Source organism: Babesia bigemina (genome assembly GCF_000981445.1).
Source record: "Babesia bigemina genome assembly Bbig001, chromosome : I".
Lineage (NCBI taxonomy): Eukaryota > Apicomplexa > Aconoidasida > Piroplasmida > Babesiidae > Babesia > Babesia bigemina.
The window spans coordinates 1,242,203-1,261,898 of record NC_027216.1 but is presented as its reverse complement, the minus strand read 5'-3'; the positions used below and the strand labels follow the sequence as shown (position 1 = coordinate 1,261,898).

Below are 19,696 nucleotides of genomic sequence, written 5' to 3'. Positions count from 1 at the left end.
GCACTCAGTAGTAGACGTAAATTGTTCGAAAAGGACAATTGATGTAATATAACAGTATGTATATCCGTGTCTAATGCATCATTGTGGCGGACTATGTGGACCCGTCAGGTGTCCAAAGTGACGCTGGTGTACAAGGCAGCGGTTCTTGCAGCCAAGAATCGTTTGCCTCTATGCCGATATTTAAACCGCTGTTTCGTCACGTCAAGAAGCCAAGAGCGTGCTGAAAAGGCCGTACGAAGCGTTGAGCAACTTGTAGGTTACATGTGCCTTTCACTCGTCATGTTTTCATGTAACATTACAACCTTCTGCAGTGCCTAGAGCAGCGCAATTGTGCCGAAACCGCACAACGTGCATCTGCAACGTTTCATAATGGATCGAACGATATGTCAGACCTTCAGATAGTCAGGGTACGCACAACGTTTCACCGTTACCGCAATGTTTCAGGGCATGAACGCCTTTGCCAACGTTGGTTTTGCCAATCAAGTATTGCTGCTCGTGTTAAGCGAAAGGTAACGATGGATTTGTGTATACGTTATGCGTAGGATACAGGAAATCTGCGAAAATGCCTCCCCGATTCGGGTTGCCCATACGCTCACACTCTTGAAGCGCATGCACGTAACCCATCCCGCCGTACGTTTATTGCAACGACTCTTGCACAGAATTACTAGGTAATAGACCATGTAATGCTTGCGGTGAAGCGCTACCTGCATAATTACGTGGCGGAGCTTCCTGATATCGTTCTTAATTGCAGCCACGTTGGATGCGATGACGCAGACCTGATAGAGATGTTTCGTTCTCAAGCCATGCTCCACTATGACACCTTGGGAGCACGGTCGATAAGGTATAATGACAAACTTTTTCTGCTTTACATCCTACCAGGTGCGCCGAGGCCCTTTCCCGATTCAGGAGCGAACAGTGTGCTGTGCTAGACCGAGTGATGGATACGTATCTTACAAAGTTAGAGGTATGAGATAGGTGCCAACTGTTATATATGTCTCAGAACCTGACGATTAAGCAACTCGTATACCTCTTGTCGGCTACTAGCCGTAGCAGCAAACATGAAGCATCAGCCGCGATAACGTGGGTGCTATTCGGTCTAAGATCATGATATGTAGTGGCTCTTTGCTCTCTCATATTGCGTCCGAGTCGCAGACGCCGGATAATATATCAAGACTGCTGCTGTTGCAAAGCTCGTCAGGGTAGGTGGTTTAATGCGCTTTGCGTATATGTTCCGTCTTTAGAGTGGCGCTGGCTCGGGTTTTAGATACGATAATGGACTCTATGGAGCTTATGATGGATAATCCCAAATACGTTACCGACACGTTGCCTTACCACATCTATCTGCTTTGTCTGTTAGAAAGAGGCGGGCATCGTAGCACTCTGGCATTCCTGGAGCGCTCTTTAAAAAACCCGGTTACGCTTCTATCGCCATCCTCGGCATGCCAGCTGCTGTATGCCATATCCATCGTGGTTAGGTACATTTATACATGTTATATGAAACTATTTACGCCTCAGGCACCACGGTAAGCAAGTCGTGGAAGATCGTTTGGGCGTCCTCCTACGGCACATGAACTCTTGCTACAAAAGACTGTCGCTTAAACAGCAAGAGGAGTTATACGAGTCTTTGCTTTTCATTCAGGCGTATGAAGAGCTTCCCGGGAGCCTTTCACATTTCGTTGCGTCAAAGATTCCGTCGCGGCTGCCGACTATGTGCGGGGGAGGGGTCGATCTGCAGTTAGACACCATAGAAGGCGTTAGCTACGTTTTATTCGGTCACGAAAACGTTGCGCGTACAGCGCTTGTATGTGTCAGCGAGTCGGAAGCTCTAACCGTGTTGGACGACCTCCCGTCGGTGTCTATGGGACCACGCGCGCAACAATACTCACGCACACTGGAGCATCTTTTTTCAAAGAACCATACACACGGATGTGTACCGGCTATTTCATACAATGTGTCAACAAATCTTTCGCGAAAGCTGGTGTTTTAGGTACTGACTTCGCCCGTGTATGGCGCGACGGGAGGCACGGCTAACTTTAGTTGCAAACATTTTATCCTATCGCTACTCCGTGCACGACGTGTAATATGTACCAATTGAATTGTATGGCGTTGGTGTGTTAATAAAAGTTAACGTATATATTGGCGGCGTCAATTGTCGCCTGTGTAGCACAGGCAATTGCTGCGGGATTTGGGTGACATCTCTGCCTCCATTATCGGCACGGAATCACACACTGGCTCATACGGTTATCTCTGGTGTCTGTACCCATTCGTTTGCAAAATGAAGAGGGGCACAGCTGAAGCCACCGGCAGTTCACGCACCGAACCAAGGTCGGATGTGCAGTCTCCTTCTGCAGCGAAGAAGCCGAAGACCAGTCTCCTACATATGCTAATGCATGAAGACCATTTTATAGAGGGCATTCTGTCTAACAGTCGGAAAACATTTAGCAAAATGCAACCAACTCCAGGGGCTAGCACTGCCAACAGGAAAAAGGGAACAGTGGTTACTTCGCAGCCGACAAATTTGAAAGGCACTGCGAAGCCATACCAGCTAGAAGGTCTGCGTTGGCTGGTGGGTTTGTACGACCGAAACATGAACGGTATTCTGGCGGATGAGATGGGGTTGGGCAAAACGTTTCAAACCATCAGTCTCATGGCGTACTTGAAGGAAAGCCGAGGCATAAATGGGTTGCACCTCGTTTTAGCGCCGAAGTCTACAATTGGAAACTGGATCAATGAAATCAATCGCTTTTGTCCTGACCTAAGGGCGCTGAAATTTATTGGTAATAAGGAAGAGCGTAGCCAAATGATGATGAATGAACTTGATCCCCGTAAATACGATGTCATTGTCACATCGTACGAGACTTGTTGCAAAACTAAATCAGCATTATGTAAGCTTCACTTTCACTACATCTTTATCGACGAGGCACATCGCATTAAAAATGAGGAGTCTAAGCTAAGTGAGGTAGTTCGTCTCTTCCAAACGGAATACCGGTTGCTCATCACGGGTACGCCGCTGCAGAACAACCTCAAGGAGTTATGGGCGCTCCTCAATTTCTTATTCCCCGAGGTCTTTTCGTCGGCGGAGGAGTTTGAGATGGAATTTGACCTAGTTGGCCCAAAGGAGCTATCCCAGGAAGAGCGCGAAGCGCGCAACCTTACCATAATTGCGCGCCTTCACGAAATATTGCGACCATTCATGCTACGTCGATCTAAGAAGGATGTGCTGACTGATATGCCGCCGAAAAACGAGCTGCTCCTCATGATTCCCCTGAGCGCCATGCAAAAGCGGTTGTACAAGGAATTGCTGCGCAAAAACGTTCCAGAGCTAGGAGCGGAGGACAACCACGGGTCAGCAGTCAAGGTGCAACTATTAAACTTGGCCATGCAGCTACGTAAGGCGTGCAATCATCCATATCTTTTCGAGGGATGGGAGGATCGTGAAGCGGACCCATTCGGAGAGCACCTGGTGGAGAACGCGGGTAAGCTTAATGTGGTTGACAAATTGCTGAGCCGGCTTTTAAAGGCCAATTCACGCGTGTTAATATTCTCACTAATGGCTCGTATGTTGGATATTTTAGAAGATTATTGTCGTATGCGCGGCTACCAGTATTTTCGTATCGACGGGAACACTTCTGGTGAAGATCGTGACAATCAAATTTCTTCATTCAATGATCCTAATAGTGAAGTGAGCATTTTCCTGCTGTCAACCCGCGCGGGAGGCCTAGGAATCAACCTTGCCACGGCAGATGTGGTAATTTTGTACGACAGTGATTGGAATCCTCAAGTAGACCTGCAGGCGATAGACCGAGCGCACCGCATCGGCCAGATGAAGCCTGTACATGTCTATCGTTTGGTTCATGAGTATACCATTGAGGAAAAGGTTATTGAACGAGCTACCATCAAGTTGCAGTTGGATTCTGCAGTTATCCAAAGTGGCAGGCTGGGTCAGAAGGAGCTGCTGGAGATGGTACAATTCGGAGCTGGACACATTTTCAAGGCAGGAGACGAAGACATAACTGAAGCCGACCTTGACGCAATTTTAAGCAAGGGACAAGAGCGCGCCAATATGCTCAACGACAAGTTGAAAGCACACACCAGGAAGGCGTTGCTTGACTTTTCCACTAATCCCTCCACGCAGCAACTCTACGAGTACGATGTTCCAGAGGGTGAGATGCAGAAACTAGATCAACAGGCGTGGGATGAGCTGACGGCTCTGCGTTTTCAGGATGAGAGTGGAAGCGAAGGTGATGCTCGCCGTCGTATGCGCATTACAACGGCTCGAATGACTGAGCCTGACGGCAGACTTGCAGCTAAGTACACGAGGAATATGCTCATCCAGGTAATTTTGCGCAAAACCCTTACATCTGTGAATCAGGACTGGCAATTCTTCAACAAAGCTGAGCTGACGAAGCTTGACCAGCTTGAGCAAGAACTGGGAGACTTGGACGATGAACAGCGCATCAAGCGTGACCGGCTGCTTTCACAAGGTTTCGGCGAATGGACTAAAAAAAATTTCAGTGCATTTATAAAGTGGGTTCATTTAGACCAACGCAATATTACTGCAGAGCTAATGCGCAATACAGCCGCTATGACATTGATGCCATTACTTCATGCATCAAGGGGAAAAGCCGCGATGAAGTTGAGAGATACGTCAAGGTGTTCTGGAAGCGGTATACAGATATCCCTGAGTGGGAGAAGTACATAAAGCGTATAGAGCTGGGTGAAGATATACTTTTGAAGAGAAATCAACTGCATCAGGCACGTCACGTTTTCAGTGATTCTCATCGCGCTCAGATGGTGCTAACCAAACAACGATTATTGGCAAATCCATGGGTTGGTACCGATGCGCTTTTTGCTGCGCACCGCGGTAAATGCCCTTTTACCGAAGACGAAGACCGATGGATGGTGAATATCATTGCGCTACTAGGTAAGACACATTGTGTTCTTTTACACGATTGCAGGTTACGACATGTGGGACGATCTGTCTGAGCTTTCCAGATTGGATCCTCGCTGGCAGTTTAACACTTTTCTCCGCACCCGACTACCGAGCGAGTTCGCAAAGCGCGCCGACTATATCATAAAGCACATTGCTAAAGAGGTAGGAATCTCTAGCTATATCTACATTCAACTGTGCAGACCTCGCGTGCTGGTGGTCCAGACCGCCCAAGGCGCCGCCGAGCGAAAAACCAAGCACCAGAAACAGTATTATGAAGGGCGATGATGGCGATTGGATTTTCGTTACCGGACGGCCTTCTCGGCGCCGCGCGAATGTGCACATCCCCCGCAGAGGTAATCTAGATGAGTCCGTCTGGCGCTGCGCCCGCGACCGCGTGATTCGGGAGGTTCATGAAGCGTGGAAGGAAGCGCAAAAGTTTTTGAAAATTGTGCTTCAAACTTTGCATTCCCATTTGGGCTCCCAACAGACCACCCGCATCGTGGCTCTGGGACTGGGCTCACCAACGGCACTCTCTCTGCCATTGATCCGCTCATGTTGTTGTCAACTTGCAGTTTGCCTCATTGTGCGTGAAACCCTAAACATCAATCGAGTTGACGTTTTCGATCCTATAATGGACGTGAATGACGTGGAAGCTTGCCGATCGCTGCTGCATGACTTCAGGGTCGATCTCCCCGGCTTGCAATCTCTATGTGAATCCCGCCATCAAATATACCAGGAGGACTCTGGTTCCGCAGTCAGTGAGCCACAGTTACTGCTCTGGATGCCTCACTGTGAAGCCGCACTCTACAGAGCCGTGTTGCTAGCCATTGAGGCGGGGGCGGACCCGCTTGCGGCAGCTAAGGAACTGTGCGGGGCAGGCGGAGCGAGATCACATATGCGATACGACCTTTCGAATGTCGTACTCGTAGGTAACTCACTGAAGGACTACGGAGGCGACGTGGCAATGCCTCAACACATCATAGACCGCGTTGTCGAATCTGCGCTACCAGTGTTCGACCCATTCCCGCAGGCATTTAGTGGGACTTATGTTACAAAATTCAAATAGTTGTAGTAGTCTTTATAGCAGTTTAAGCGTAGAGATCATCATCCTCCTCAATGACGTCCATGGTCGACTCCATCTCATTCTCCTCCGGCCAGTCGATGTCAATTTCGTCTCCACCGGCGCCCCTCGTCTTGTAGAGAGGGTCAAATTTATTGCGGAAGCTGTCGAACTTGGAAAGGTCGGTGGAAGTCACCGAATGCCGTGCATTGGCCAACCCCTCTTGGAAATGTTTCCGTTGAATTTCGTATTTGAACTCCGGCGTACCTTCAACGGGGGCGGCGCCGTGTTTTTCCTCGTGCGCAATTGCCTCCCTGATGGCAGAGCGCGCCGCAATCTGGCACATCTCCGCAAGGTCAGCACCAGAGAACCCCGCAGTCTTCTGGGCAAGGTACGTTATTGGCACGTTGCTCGCAACGGGAGACTTGCGAAGCAATGATTTGAGGATGGAAACCCTGGCCGGAAGGTCGGGAAGAGGAATGTAAATAAGCTGGTCAAGCCTACCAGGTCTCAAAAGAGCTTCATCAAGCAAGTTGGGCCTGTTAGTTGCACCGATGAAAAAGATATTTTTCTTCGCCGATACACCGTCGATTTCTGTTAGCAGCTGGTTCATCACACGTTCAGCGGAATGGGTACCTTCCCCCACACCACTACCTCTAGCCGTGCCAATAGAATCCAGCTCGTCAAAGAAAAGAACACACGGCGCCGCAGCCCTGGCCTTGTCGAACACTTCACGCACATTTGCCTCGGATTCACCAAACCACATAGTCAACAACTCAGGACCCTTGACAGAAATGAAGTTGGCGCTGCACTCGGAAGCCACAGCCTTCGCCAACAAAGTCTTACCACAACCGGGCGGACCGTAAAACAACACTCCTCGTGAAGGTGACATGCCGAATTTCTCGAACTTCTCCGGGTGTTCTATGGGGTAGAGAATCATTTCTCTCAAAGAGTTCTTCACGGACTCCAGTCCTCCTATATCGTCCCACTTAACATTTGGAATTTCAACCACCGTCTCACGAAGTGACGACGGGTTGCACGTGGCGATGGCCGCGTTGAAATGCTCCTGAGTTACAGCCATAGAATCTAATATAGCGGTATCTATTGTGTCCTCCTCAAGGTCAATGGCCCCCATTTTCTCCCTGATGCATCCAAGTGCCGCTTCAGTGCAAAGCTGTGCAAGGTCAGCACCCACAAAACCGTGAGAATTGGCTGCGAGCTCTTCCAACTTGACTTCTGGGGCGAGCTTCATGTTCCTGGTGTGGATTTTAAGAATCTCGAGTCTTCCAGCATCGTCGGGTACACCTATGTCAATCTCCTTGTCAAATCTACCAAATCTTCTAAGCGCAGGGTCGATGGAGTTCTGCCTGTTCGTCGCGGCTATGACCACAACCTGTCCTCGTCCTTTCAACCCATCCATGAGCGTTAGCAACTGTGAAACCACCCTCCTTTCTACTTCCCCATTGGTCTTCTCTCTTTTGGGAGCAATTGAATCCACTTCGTCGATGAAAATGATGGCAGGCGCGTTTTTTTCGGCCTCGGCGAATGCCCGACGGAGGTTGGATTCTGCTTCTCCAGCCATTTTACTCATGACCTCTGGACCATTGATGAGGAAGAAGAATGCCCCAGTCTCATTCGCCACTGCTCGCGCAATGAGCGTCTTTCCGGATCCTGAAACGTGATGGAATAAGCATATTTAGACCATCTTACCTGGAGGTCCGTAGAGCAGCACACCCCTCGGTGGCTTGACACCAAGAGTTTTAAACAGCCCGGGGTGCCTAAGGGGTAGTTCGATCATTTCCCTAATCTGAGCCATTTGGCGGCGGCATCCTCCGATGTCATCGTAGCCGACGTCGTCCAGTTTCTCCTCCTCGTCCCTCTTAATCGGGTCGCCCTCGTGGTAGATAATTGTGTCTGGAGCCACAATGCAGTAGTCCCCGGGATCTACCTCAACCACTTTGAATTCGACAGCCTTGAAAGCGCCTCTCACAAGGAAAAGGTCGCCTTTCTTCACAGGCCTATATGTCTCCAAAAAATAGGGCTTCAGGTAGACATCGAAGAGTGCCTCCTTGGAAAGCCCTTCCACTGTGTCATCCAGAGGAAGAACTTGAATCTTTTTACCGTACGGTACATCGGAGCACGGAACTATCCTGATGAAGTCGCCAAGCATAACCCTGAGGTTCTTACGCACAATTTTGTTCACGCGCGCCTTCCCCTCGTCCAGATCCTTATCGGCCAAGACAATACAAACAGTTGTGTGACGTTTCTTCCCCTTCAACATGACGGTGTCGCCTCTGAACAGCCCAAGTTCCTCGATGCGGTTGGGGTGAAGGGCTACAACCGAGTTGTCGTCATTCGTTGCATCTTCTACGAGCAACCTATTCAGGTATTTCCGCTTTGCTAAATCGACTGGTCCCTCATCAGCTACCACTTCGTGGTCGCCCGGCTCGTTCTCTACTGCTTTCGCCATCTTTTAGCGTCCCTAGCTCTTCCCTGCGGCGGAATTAAAGGATAGTCGAAACAAGTTATCAACCGTGGAATTCCTCACACCATAATATCAAATTGAGGGTGCAAATCTCACACTAAAACGAGAAGGAACTAACTCCAGTACGACCACCGTTTGGGATACAGAGTTTACAATATGTGACGCCAACCGGTGCCACGGAAATTTTGGCCAACGTTTTTACAATGCGGTAATCAGATAGAGCACGTAATAACCCTCACCTCGAAGTCTGATATGGGCTTAATCGAAGGCACGGGAGCGCGGCGAACCAGCGAGTCCAACAGTTTCGTAAAATTACCGTCGAACATAGACGGCTTGCTCAATCGGCACTAATATTAGCAATCCGTGAGTACAAAATTTCGACGAATTAAAATTTTTTTTGATAGTGGGTGGTGATACAAGCGTGTCGCAGGCCCGGTTGCCCCGCTGTGTGGACGCGACCTTAGACAGAATTCCCCATAATAGAAGAAAAAACAGCCTCATATGCTGCTTTTTTCTTTTCTTTTCTAAGGTGCAAGGCAACCGGCAGAAGCTGCCGCCGGGTTTGCTTCCCATAAGGCTACTCTTGTCTACGCTGACTAAGTGTGTATTCTACTTTCGACAACCTCGTTTCGTTTTTCTCTTATAGTGACTCACACAACGACATCGGTGATACTGTATTCGGCAGCGAATATATGGAAATTGCAAATGTGTAACACGCATTACGTTTAGTCGCGTATGCAGATGTGCGCTGTTTCGCAACTCGGTTCCGTGAAAACCACTTATAGTCTCTTACGATCGTTGAATTATTAAATTGTATATAAAAGGAGGTCATGTTTGTACGGCATCCGTGGATGTCCAATGTCGAAGTACAAGCGTTGCAGTAAATACACAATGATTGATGGATATCGACGAAGCAATAAATGGCGTGAGTAGGACATATGATACAATCGGGTGTATGTGTTTATCCGTTTATTTCATAGCTCAGTTCCAGTACGGATGTGGAGCCGCGGCGCATTACCACACATCCGCGCCCCTTGCAGGGTGTTGAATCGCGCGGGCCTGTCGCCATTACCATTGTAATCGGCACCTTTTCGCCGTTCTCTCACATTATATATTTCGCATACGAGGTAACGGCGAGTTGCCACTTGTAGCCAACGCATTGTTGCGTAGCCTGATCCAGCGAGGGGAGTTACTTCGACATAGCTGCATACCGATTTGAGACTCTCAGCTTTACACATCTGCCTACGAAGAGGTATAATGGGCATTTGGCCAACAAGAGTCTGGAGGCTGTACTGACAAAAGCGTTTGCACCGTAATTTGTCAGGTCCATCGGTCATGTACTAGGCGGGAAAATTTTTACAGATGTGAAACTAATAGGAAGTTCTGTGTGACGTCGAACTGCCCTTCATCGCAATGGCAAACTATAGAGGTTTTTTTCTTCGTTTCAAGGGCTTGTGCGCGCGTCGAATGGATGCATCTCTCGTGAGGGAGCCAACCGTAGCTGTGCCAAATGAGGAACCGCGCCCGGTAGAACAGACTGAGGTTGTAGAGCCCTCGACTACGGGAGATGCTTCTCCATCGTCGATCGATGTGCCGCTGTTGCCCATCGAAAATGCTCAGTCGCCCTCCTCCATCGCTACAACACGCGAATCAGATGTCGAGGAGTTGAGGCTAAAAAACGACGCACCATTGGTTACGGAGGATGTGTATGATCCTCTCATCATGAATTTTTCCCCGAAAATCTCGCGCCTGCGTGCTGAGGCTGCAGATAGTGATACGTGCAAAAGTCCCACCAGGGATGTCAACTCGATCTCGCAGGCCGCAGCCACTTCCACAAGTTCCGGACATACCGCAGAACAAGGGGTATTCTGGTACGGTATAACGCTGTTTAGCGATGTTGGCAGTAAACCTATGGCAGAGAGTGCGCAGAAAAATCACGTTTCCGTTCTAGATGACCGCATCAAAACTCGCACCTCTCCCGATTTCTCCCCGTCGAAGCTGGCAAAGTGCAGGTCTAGCCTACGATACTATGATCTCATGGGCCACCGTATCAGTGAAGACTGGGCTGATCTAAATTCGCGGGTTTACGACGCATTGCTGCAATACTTCACCGGTTCAGATCTTACAGCCGGTCAAAAGATTTCTAAACAGTGGTCGGACAACGTCAGATTGCTAATGGGGAAAAAGACGGCGAAAATCGTAGCTGCATTTAAGGTAGCTTATCAGGGGCAACTGGATTTCGAATCGTCATACATGATTTGCCAATCAGTATTCACCGCACAGAAGGGCATGCGTATCGACCTCATCATCCGTGCGCGTGTTTTGGCTTGGTCAGTGAATTCGAAGAACACGCTGCAGTATACCTATAGTTACATTCCGCGGAGCACGTGTGATGATGTGGGAGCTCGGCAGCCAACGTACGCCAACAGGTTTGTCTTTGAGTGTTTGAGGCGAAATACCCGACGAACGGTGTCTTTCATGCGTGACGTATCTTCGGTGCACGGCGATGACCTGCATGTGGCCACGGCGGAGTCCGTAAGTCAGGTTTGTGAGGGAGACTCAATTGAAATTCCGGTTGTGCTGATGAACGCACTGGGAAACACCAATGTAGATAGCATAAAGTTCCTGCCAATGCGCAGGGAAGCAGTGGAGGGTGAACCTGCGTCGTCACTTGACAAGATGCATCGCGAGTGGTACACGGTTGGACCGAATTCGCACTACCTACAACAACTATTCCCGGCTGATATAGTAGCTTACAACTTGGTGCAGCCGGAGAAGCTGCAACCCGAGCTGGAGCATCAAGTGACGCAGGTTGCTGGGATAGATGTGATCACGTCGCGGTCCAGGTTTATAGCGGCCAAGCCTGGTACGTTTGTCGTTACATTGAAAATATTGCTCTCAGGACCCGTTACGGAGGCGCAAAACTTCATTGGGCACACAATGGAGGTCATAGATGCGCGTCAGCCTGTAGTATGCATGCTGCAGCGATCTGGTGTACAATGTGACCGATTGTGCCATGTACAGCTTCGAGTGGTACGTTTGTGCTCACCGTTAGTCACGCACTGTCAGGGCGACAAAGTTCGATTTTACACAACGAAGGGATAACACTGTTAATACAGAATGCACTTTTCTGGCACAGAAGCCTACAAATGCGTAGAACGTGGGTTATGATATACGAATTGCCGACATGGTCAACGGAAGTGCTATGGCATTCACCTCGATGTTCACTGTGGCTGAGCTCTTGTTGAAGACAGTTCTAGTAAACGTTTCTAATGTTTAAGTTTGTTGTTTCTATCTTGCTTTCTCTTAACTATGGGGACCCGTGGCGCGGTGTTGTTGCTGTCGCTCTCGTGTTCGCGATTGAAATTTAACCTTGCGGCGCAAACCTGATTTATTGCCGGGTGTGCAATCCCCGATTGTATGATGGATGACGATGTGGCAACCGCGCGCAGTGACCAGCATAGCAAGCAGCAATGGATTTGGGTCGTAGAGGACGAACTCGGATCCTTGATCTGGGTTACTCTTAGAGACGAAACCTATTACGTGGGTATTTTTAAAAGCTTTGATCAATACGGGAACCTTGTGCTTACCGACGCCGTCAGGAAGGTCATCGTTCATTCGCAACGAGTTTTCAGCGATGTGTATTGCGGTAAGTCTGACATATGATCCTATAAATGAATGTTACACAACTATTTTGCAAGCATCTTATATTTCTGTAGGTAATTTGATAATACGCGGTGAGAGTATTGCCTATTTCTGCGGACTTGACGCGACAAGCTACCTGAATACCTTCAAGTACAACAGCACATTCGATCACAGTCGACTTCTACAAGTTGCACGCAAACGCAACATGAGAATGATGCCTCAGCCTATGATGCCGAAGCTGAAGTACGTCGAACTTGATGAAGCGCTTGCCCTGTTGAAGGAAGAACAAGAGCAATTCCCGACCAAGAAGCATATATTCAGCGATATGCTTGGGAACGATGCGTTTGCGTAGCGTATACGCGATTGTTGGTTGCCCTCCCGAGCATACTACTATTAAAGCGTCATACGGCCGCAACGCCGATCGTATCGACTCCTGAAAACACGTATTCTCTCCACATCACAGATGCTCCGAGTCATAAATGCCGTGCAAGAATTGTTGCGGGTTGAAAAGTGTAGACATCTACTCAGTTAGAAAAATTGGGTTTAATGCCGAGCATCTCAGCGAGCGTGTGCTGTCGCCTAAGACCGGCTCGAAGGAATGTCAGACAAAGAAATATCTTCGATTCCTATTTGATATGTTCTTTAACAGTAATGTTTTGCGCTAATAGTTATTAAGCTATCTGTGTAGCGGTGGGAGGGGCTCGAACTAGGGTCGAATCTTTTGGGCAATCGTACCGAAGAAATTATCTAAAATTAGACGATTGTTATCTATATATGGTGATGAATGAATCCAAGTTGTCTTTTTAAAATATCAGTTGTGGTATCCTAATTCCGCATCGTGAGACCATGGCGAACACGTTGTTCCGCGGTGAGCTGTTCTTCACCGCATCGGAGCTGGAATCATTCCATCAGGTAGGCATATCACTAATTTAGACTCCATACGAAACTCGAATTTGCAACACATTATTGTTTTGCAGAGGTTGAAAGAGCTCTGGGATGCAGCGTCAAAGGATGATGCAGCGGTAGACGTCCCATGGCAATTGGCGCCACTGGACGCTGCAATACCACGTGGTCACTATCATTTGCTCTCAGAAGCAGTAGACATGAATGCTTCGTTGCCCGTAGGTGGTGCTTTGTAGATGTTTATGAGAGAGCAGCCCAAGCGTGAACGTTCGAATAATATCCAACTGAAAAAGTAAGCTTCTTTCAATCTTGCATCTTCTCATAATAGCTACAGAAATGCCAGCCGACGCACTTTGGCTTCAGATATACCGGGCCACTCTACCATCGATGACGACATCGATTCGCTTTTTAAGGAAATAATGGATGAGGGGTTCGACGAAATGGAAGGACCGTTTGAATCGCATAAATCCGCATTTCCGCAGCAAGAAGAGACTGTTGAATACGACAATACATCGTCTCTATTCCCGCTTTTGAATCCTGATGATGCTGTTCTGACCAGCATGCCCACTTGGCTACAAAAGCTACACCACGTCGTTGCGTCGTTGTGTCATACGAAAAGCGGCAGCCTTTTTGCAGCGCCCATAGAAGGGGCTGCTGAAGGAACGTTCGAAACAGCGGGTGAGGAAGCCTCACCAATGCCACCGGTAAAGTCTGTGACATTGCACATAGTTCTTGAGAAGGTTCTGCAAAATGGATATGCTTCGTCCACTGAAGCATTTGCCGAGATATATGCGATGCTCCTTACAATGTTTAAGTTCCAGGCACCCGGCACCATCCCTTGGATGTCAACTCACGATGCCTGTTGCAAGCTCGAAAAGCTTAGACGTGATTCCAATCTCGTTGACTCAGAGACGGCTCACGTGTCGTTTGGTGGCAAACACCTTCCAGCAGCTAATCCGATGACGTTACCGAGGCAGTTACCTGCAAGTCTCGACTTTGTCGCAGAAATCCAACCTGTGTCGAGCCAAGAGAAGGCACAATTCCAAGATGCACTCATGGCGCTACCAGAGGATTGCCACGTCGAGTTGTATATCGCATTTGAACATTTGGCTGCTTGGAAAATTTTGGGCAATGGAGAAATCGAGCTGGACGACGAAGCCACGAATTCGAACGTGTTCAGGTATGTGAGTTTTTTAACTGGCACAACGCCTCAGGGATATGATGCGCTGGGCACAGCAACGACACCTTAACCGTGATAACGGACAGCAACTAAGTGTCTAACAAATCTCAACTCTTATTAAGCGTTGTCTATGGGCACTTATCTGCCGCCGAACAGCTTCCAACGTTCGTCATGAATCGCAGACGTTACACGACTTCTAGCATAATGGGGGTAGTCGACTTCGTGCGACGAATATATGCATTGAAGAAATCCCCACAGTCCCCAATATATATTGGCGGCGATGAAGAACGGTTGTATTTCCATGTATAACATGTCGACATCGGAGTCGGCGGCAATATCCCCGATATAAGAAACAAGAAAGCGCCTTTGCTCCACTTCATCCGGTATATCGTTCCAATTGCATTCTATGCCACAGTGCTCTATGAAGTGGTTTGCAATGTCGAAACCCCGCTCCATGAAGCAGGCATACTCGAAGTCCAGAAATTTCGCTTCTTCTACGCGCGTAGATATACGTAGTTATGATTCAACGAACTCACCTGGTCCATTTATTATCACATTTGCATTCAAAAGGTCACAGTGGCACAACACAACGGGCGACCTCACACTGTCGCAGTATGTTTGCATTCGTTCTATGTGCTGTAATTTCATGTTTGGGTGGCTCCTAATTGAGTAACTCACTTCTTTTAGTTCAGTGAGGCTGAACTTCCCAGCGATGATTGGCTCCAGCTGCTCTATGTTGGCCATGCATCTGTGAATATTACATTTGCGCCCTTAGTTGAACCTACAGATTGTAAAACTTCCACACGCTCGGCCACAGGTCGGACTCGAATTTCACGTCTACACCCGCCGAAATGTGCGGATGCAGCTCCAGATACAGCTCACGCTGGCCAGGCAATGTATGCAACCGGTGTAGTTGCCGTGCGATCAGATGGCTATACTTGTAGCTGTGGAAATCAGCGTCAGACACCGCTTCACCCGGAAGCCACTCCTCAATCTGCCCACCCTCGAAGTGAGCGTACACGTGCTTAGCGAAGCCCTGTAGACAAAGGTGATGTTGGATAATACGTTCACGAGAACGGTCAATGAATTCATCTGTCTTGTGTCCAAATATACGTACAGCCACGTGCATTCCGTTCTTCGTGTTCGTAACCTTATGCAATATGTTCGTTAGACCTCCCGTTATTGAATCCACAACAAGGTAGTCGAAATCCGAGGCGCTCAATTCGCCCTGCAAATCCAGGCCAGTCACGTCAATGCCCAGCTGCACATTAGCCAAACGGACACATTGGATAATAATGTCATCACGTGTATGGTGTACTTCGTTAATATGTCTTATGGGCTTGACAACATCCAGCGTTGTTGTCATTGCTTTATTTGATGTTAGATCTACCATATCTGCAATAATGGATGTGATTTAGTGAATAAGTAATAAAAATAAGTTGCTGCAAGTAATAAGCGGAACTATAAGGCTGCGGTGAGTACCGGCAGCTGCAGAGGCGCCAACCTCGTACGACAGCCAATATAAAATTTCGGCAGATGAACCTTTATTACACGTAATCAAATAATTGTCCCCATCGTGTCGTCTTTCAAATAATAATGTCCCATTATGAGCTTATAATTTCGTTGTGTTGGGTCAAGCATTCGTAGTATGTGAATGATAGTTACACAACGATGGTCAGCACTAATGTTTATGGATGTGTGACAGATGCTGCAATGCAATATTCCATTCGGTTTCTGGTACTGTCTAGTAATGCCTATTGTACGAAATCTTTTATGTTAAAGGTTGAATGGAATCTTCATAACAAAATAGCTCACATTTGACATCTTATTCGTTACAGCATGTCTAGTTGTATATATAAACTAAAAACTGGAAATGTCGGCTACATAATGAATGTATTTCAGTGTGGCTGGACTTTACAATGACGACACATGCTACACGGCGGCTGCACATTCGCCACTAATAATTGACGATCTCACTTTTTATTCGATATCAAGTGGCCTCTACTTGTTCATCATTACTCAGTGTCGTAGGCTTGTTGTGGATATCCTTTAGCTGCCGAAATACGGGAGCCATCAAATGATTTGACCACCGCAAGCACTGATGACAAAACAGAGCAAGTAAACAGTAATATACACTCAGCATCAGTGGCATTATTAAGCACTTCTGTTAACATGTTTTTGTGTTGGTACACGGTTGTGCTGGGGGCGCATTGCATTTCTACATGACATCAAGCACTAGCCGACTCAAGGTCCGTCAGAAAACGTTCGATCCTGTTAGTAGAATAATGAGCGAAATCCGTATGTATAGAAGAGTACACACATTGCAATAGTCCCCAAAGTCCCCAATACATGTTGGGGATAATGAGGAATGGCTGGATTTCCTTAAACAACGCATCTACCTTCTCTTCTGATGATGATTCACCTAAGTAAAATCGTATGAAATCCCGCTGTATATTTTCAGACGGCATCATTTTCGAATCCGAATCGTACGCCGCAAATTCCGAAAAGTGAGCTGCAATGTCGAAACCCCTCTCCATAAAGCAGGCATACTCATAATCCAAAAATGTGACACCTTCTACACTCATAAGTCGACTTTCAACAAGCAGACCTACCAGATTGGATTACTATGTTGCCTTTCGATAAATCTCCGTGGCACAACACAACGGGCGACCTCACACTGTCGCAGTATGTTTGCATTCGTTCTATGTGCTGTAATTTCATGTTTGGGTGGCTCCTAATTGAGTAACTCACTTCTTTTAGTTCAGTGAGGCTGAACTTCCCAGCGATGATTGGCTCCAGCTGCTCTATGTTGGCCATGCATCTGTGAATATTACATTTGCGCCCTTAGTTGAACCTACAGATTGTAAAACTTCCACACGCTCGGCCACAGGTCGGACTCGAATTTCACGTCTACACCCGCCGAAATGTGCGGATGCAGCTCCAGATATAGCTCACGCTGGCTTGGCAATGTATGCAACCGGTGTAGTTGCCGTGCGATCAGATGGCTATACTTGTAGCTGTGGAAATCAGCGTCAGACACCGCTTCACCCGGAAGCCACTCCTCAATCTGCCCACCCTCGAAGTGAGCGTACACGTGCTTAGCGAAGCCCTGTAGACAAAGGTGATGTTGGATAATACGTTCACGAGAACGGTCAATGAATTCATCTGTCTTGTGTCCAAATATACGTACAGCCACGTGCATTCCGTTCTTCGTGTTCGTAACCTTATGCAATATGTTCGTATAACCACCAGTAATCGAATCCACAACAAGGTAGTCGAAATCCGAGGCGCTCAATTCGCCCTGCAAATCCAGGCCAGTCACGTCAATGCCCAGCTGCACATTAGCCAAACGGACACATTGGATAATAATGTCATCACGCCTCACAGGTTCTGGTCTATACACCTCAGGTGAGACGGCTTGCTCAGACACATTTGCCATTTCTATAACGGTACCCATAGAATCGCCGCGTAGACCAGGTGACTCACAGTGAACAGTTGTCTGCATACAATGAGTTCAAAGACGCGTTTCGTATTGCTACATACTATGTACAAACACTATTCTACCATATTGGAACCATGTATCATACTTCAGCAGATACATCAAAATTCAATCGTGCAGTACCTTAACAACATCTGTTTGCCTTCTCATGTCATAACGTTTTTTGTGTTATCAATCTTATTCAGGCCCCGACAATTTTCTCTTAATTCATATTATTTGTACTGTAGGGGGTGTCATTGAATAAATAGGTGTGAAACACCAGTGTGTACGTTTGCGAGACACTCAAATGGTGAGCAAGGTGTACCCGATAAAGCGCTGTTTTTTGTTATTGTATATTTGGTGTTTGTCAGATTTAAACACTTATCTGTACATCACAGTAGACACGACCCACCCATCATGACACTTGGTATTTTTTACCGATACACATAGAAATTATACAACTTTTATATCTAATTGTTCTTCATTTGGGTATCTTAATAGCTGTCTATATTATTCATCGAGCTCCTGGTCTCCTATTTGGATTGTCATTTGGTGTCTGTTGTTGATTCCGCCTACCGCTTCAGAATCATCGGGAATGGTCGATAGTAATTTGCTCTTCAATAAACTGCTACTTGTGCAATCGGGTATTTGCGTTGGAGATTTTAATTCAGCCTCCCTTAACATCAGGCGCAGCGCGCGCTGAGCAATACGTGTCAATAATCACGAAATAACGTACTTGCATAATGTCCGTAGCAAGCAATTCCGACGCCGATAGGCGGAATTTCATATCTTGGAACATCATAGACCTAAAGAGTGCGTTTAGCTCCAGAGAATAGGCGCTCGGGAGGTCTGGTATCTGAAGACATTATGCATACCTGATGTTATCTCACCGGTGTGCTTTTTATATGCCTCACAAGTTGCTGCATGCCTCCAACACCGTCGAAGGGAGTTTTGAAGGTTGCAAGCTCATATGTCAGGCATCCTAATGCCCATATGTCTGACGGCCAACTGTACTCCTGTCCCTGCGTATATTTTCAAGTCACGTTGCAAGCCATCGTCATGAGTATATATGCTTCCATAACTGGAAAATACTTGCGTATTAACTCAATGAAATTTTTGAAACATGCTCTGCAGTCGTGCAATGTCAATGGAATCTTGTGTTAGAATCGTACGGTGGCCTGACTTACATTGATTAGCTCTGGGCTGAAATAGTATGGAGTGCCGATGACCGTTTTTGTGTGGTCCGCAGTTGCACTTAGAGTCTTTGAAACCCCAAAATCACATAATTTTAGTGATTTGTCGGAATCGATGAGCACGTTCAGAGATTTCAAGTCTAATAGTTATTGAAATTTTGTTATATTATCACTTACCTCGATGTAGAATGTGGCGTTTATGGAGGTACTTTAGAGCTGATAGCAGCTGCGCAATCCATTTCAATATGCGCTCTTCACGAATGGGTTCATCGTGCTTCCGTTTTTGGGCGATATAGCGGTGGAGATCGCCACCTGACACATTCTTATGTTGTAAATCGTCACACGATACCTTTGCAGTAGTGGGTTAGTATATAGAGGACATTTCCCTCGAGGTAGCTTCCCAGGTATTTTACAATGAAAGGATGGTTTATATTTGCAATGAGCTGCGGAATCGTAAGCAAATCTCACTTAAACTCAATTGCCTTGATTTCATTCATGCACAATTTGCGCTCCACCTCGGATAGAGAAGTGACGTCGATTCGCTTGCGTACTATGCTGACAGGTGCTTAAAACTCTATAATCGTAAGAAACACCTGTTATCAAATGTGTCCATTAGCAAGCTCGTCGTGCCATATGCGCCTTTCCCAAGTTGCCTAACCTCCTTGAAGTGCCTATTTACCGCATCCCTCGTTAGCGGCTACACGCTATCACAGGTGCCTGATGTTGCCACCTACCAGGTTGTACGGAAGTGTCATAACGCTAGCACTCGTGGAAGCCGTTAATTTTGAGTCTTCTACGCTTGCCGGTGTACACTGCATT

General features: G+C 47.4%; 11 protein-coding genes across 11 annotated transcripts; 7 read left to right on the top strand and 4 right to left on the bottom strand.

Moving 5' to 3' along the window:
- Positions 1-93: 93 nt before the first annotated feature.
- BBBOND_0105800 (hypothetical protein) lies at positions 94-1,987 on the top strand (the record flags this gene model as incomplete). The annotated part of the gene is made up of 10 exons (XM_012911003.1): positions 94-252; positions 312-407; positions 445-509; positions 543-630; positions 669-841; positions 880-964; positions 1,001-1,080; positions 1,116-1,199; positions 1,242-1,475; positions 1,516-1,987. The coding sequence occupies 10 exons, from the start codon at positions 94-96 to the stop codon at positions 1,985-1,987; spliced, it is 1,536 nt and encodes a 511-aa protein (XP_012766457.1).
- Positions 1,988-2,275: 288 nt separating this feature from the next.
- On the top strand, positions 2,276-5,208 carry BBBOND_0105790 (SNF2 helicase, putative; the record flags this gene model as incomplete). Its single annotated transcript, XM_012911002.1, has 4 exons — positions 2,276-4,527; positions 4,563-4,924; positions 4,959-5,127; positions 5,166-5,208. The coding sequence occupies 4 exons, from the start codon at positions 2,276-2,278 to the stop codon at positions 5,206-5,208; spliced, it is 2,826 nt and encodes a 941-aa protein (XP_012766456.1).
- Positions 5,205-5,999, top strand: BBBOND_0105780 (hypothetical protein, conserved; the record flags this gene model as incomplete). Its single annotated transcript, XM_012911001.1, has 1 exon — positions 5,205-5,999. One exon carries the CDS (start codon positions 5,205-5,207, stop codon positions 5,997-5,999), a length of 795 nt encoding a protein of 264 aa, XP_012766455.1.
- Positions 6,000-6,021: 22 nt separating this feature from the next.
- Positions 6,022-8,463, bottom strand: BBBOND_0105770 (hypothetical protein; the record flags this gene model as incomplete). The annotated part of the gene is made up of 2 exons (XM_012911000.1): positions 6,022-7,664; positions 7,704-8,463. 2 exons carry the CDS (start codon positions 8,461-8,463, stop codon positions 6,022-6,024), a joined length of 2,403 nt encoding a protein of 800 aa, XP_012766454.1.
- A 1,428-nt stretch (positions 8,464-9,891) lies between these two features.
- On the top strand, positions 9,892-11,583 carry BBBOND_0105760 (hypothetical protein, conserved; the record flags this gene model as incomplete). The annotated part of the gene is made up of 3 exons (XM_012910999.1): positions 9,892-11,344; positions 11,381-11,511; positions 11,548-11,583. 3 exons carry the CDS (start codon positions 9,892-9,894, stop codon positions 11,581-11,583), a joined length of 1,620 nt encoding a protein of 539 aa, XP_012766453.1.
- Positions 11,584-11,901: 318 nt separating this feature from the next.
- On the top strand, positions 11,902-12,475 carry BBBOND_0105750 (LSM domain containing protein, putative; the record flags this gene model as incomplete). The annotated part of the gene is made up of 2 exons (XM_012910998.1): positions 11,902-12,127; positions 12,198-12,475. 2 exons carry the CDS (start codon positions 11,902-11,904, stop codon positions 12,473-12,475), a joined length of 504 nt encoding a protein of 167 aa, XP_012766452.1.
- A 127-nt stretch (positions 12,476-12,602) lies between these two features.
- Positions 12,603-12,788, top strand: BBBOND_0105740 (hypothetical protein; the record flags this gene model as incomplete). The annotated part of the gene is made up of 1 exon (XM_012910997.1): positions 12,603-12,788. One exon carries the CDS (start codon positions 12,603-12,605, stop codon positions 12,786-12,788), a length of 186 nt encoding a protein of 61 aa, XP_012766451.1.
- Positions 12,789-12,969: 181 nt separating this feature from the next.
- On the top strand, positions 12,970-14,276 carry BBBOND_0105730 (hypothetical protein, conserved; the record flags this gene model as incomplete). The annotated part of the gene is made up of 4 exons (XM_012910996.1): positions 12,970-13,035; positions 13,101-13,244; positions 13,281-13,318; positions 13,361-14,276. 4 exons carry the CDS (start codon positions 12,970-12,972, stop codon positions 14,274-14,276), a joined length of 1,164 nt encoding a protein of 387 aa, XP_012766450.1.
- A 68-nt stretch (positions 14,277-14,344) lies between these two features.
- Positions 14,345-15,599, bottom strand: BBBOND_0105720 (hypothetical protein; the record flags this gene model as incomplete). The annotated part of the gene is made up of 3 exons (XM_012910995.1): positions 14,345-14,700; positions 14,743-14,954; positions 14,992-15,599. The coding sequence occupies 3 exons, from the start codon at positions 15,597-15,599 to the stop codon at positions 14,345-14,347; spliced, it is 1,176 nt and encodes a 391-aa protein (XP_012766449.1).
- Positions 15,600-16,434: 835 nt separating this feature from the next.
- BBBOND_0105710 (hypothetical protein) lies at positions 16,435-17,645 on the bottom strand (the record flags this gene model as incomplete). The annotated part of the gene is made up of 3 exons (XM_012910994.1): positions 16,435-16,781; positions 16,819-17,027; positions 17,065-17,645. The coding sequence occupies 3 exons, from the start codon at positions 17,643-17,645 to the stop codon at positions 16,435-16,437; spliced, it is 1,137 nt and encodes a 378-aa protein (XP_012766448.1).
- A 549-nt stretch (positions 17,646-18,194) lies between these two features.
- BBBOND_0105700 (protein kinase domain containing protein, putative) lies at positions 18,195-19,632 on the bottom strand (the record flags this gene model as incomplete). Its single annotated transcript, XM_012910993.1, has 9 exons — positions 18,195-18,383; positions 18,421-18,540; positions 18,575-18,706; positions 18,872-19,017; positions 19,055-19,189; positions 19,227-19,320; positions 19,393-19,432; positions 19,471-19,574; positions 19,612-19,632. 9 exons carry the CDS (start codon positions 19,630-19,632, stop codon positions 18,195-18,197), a joined length of 981 nt encoding a protein of 326 aa, XP_012766447.1.
- Positions 19,633-19,696: the final 64 nt, after the last annotated feature.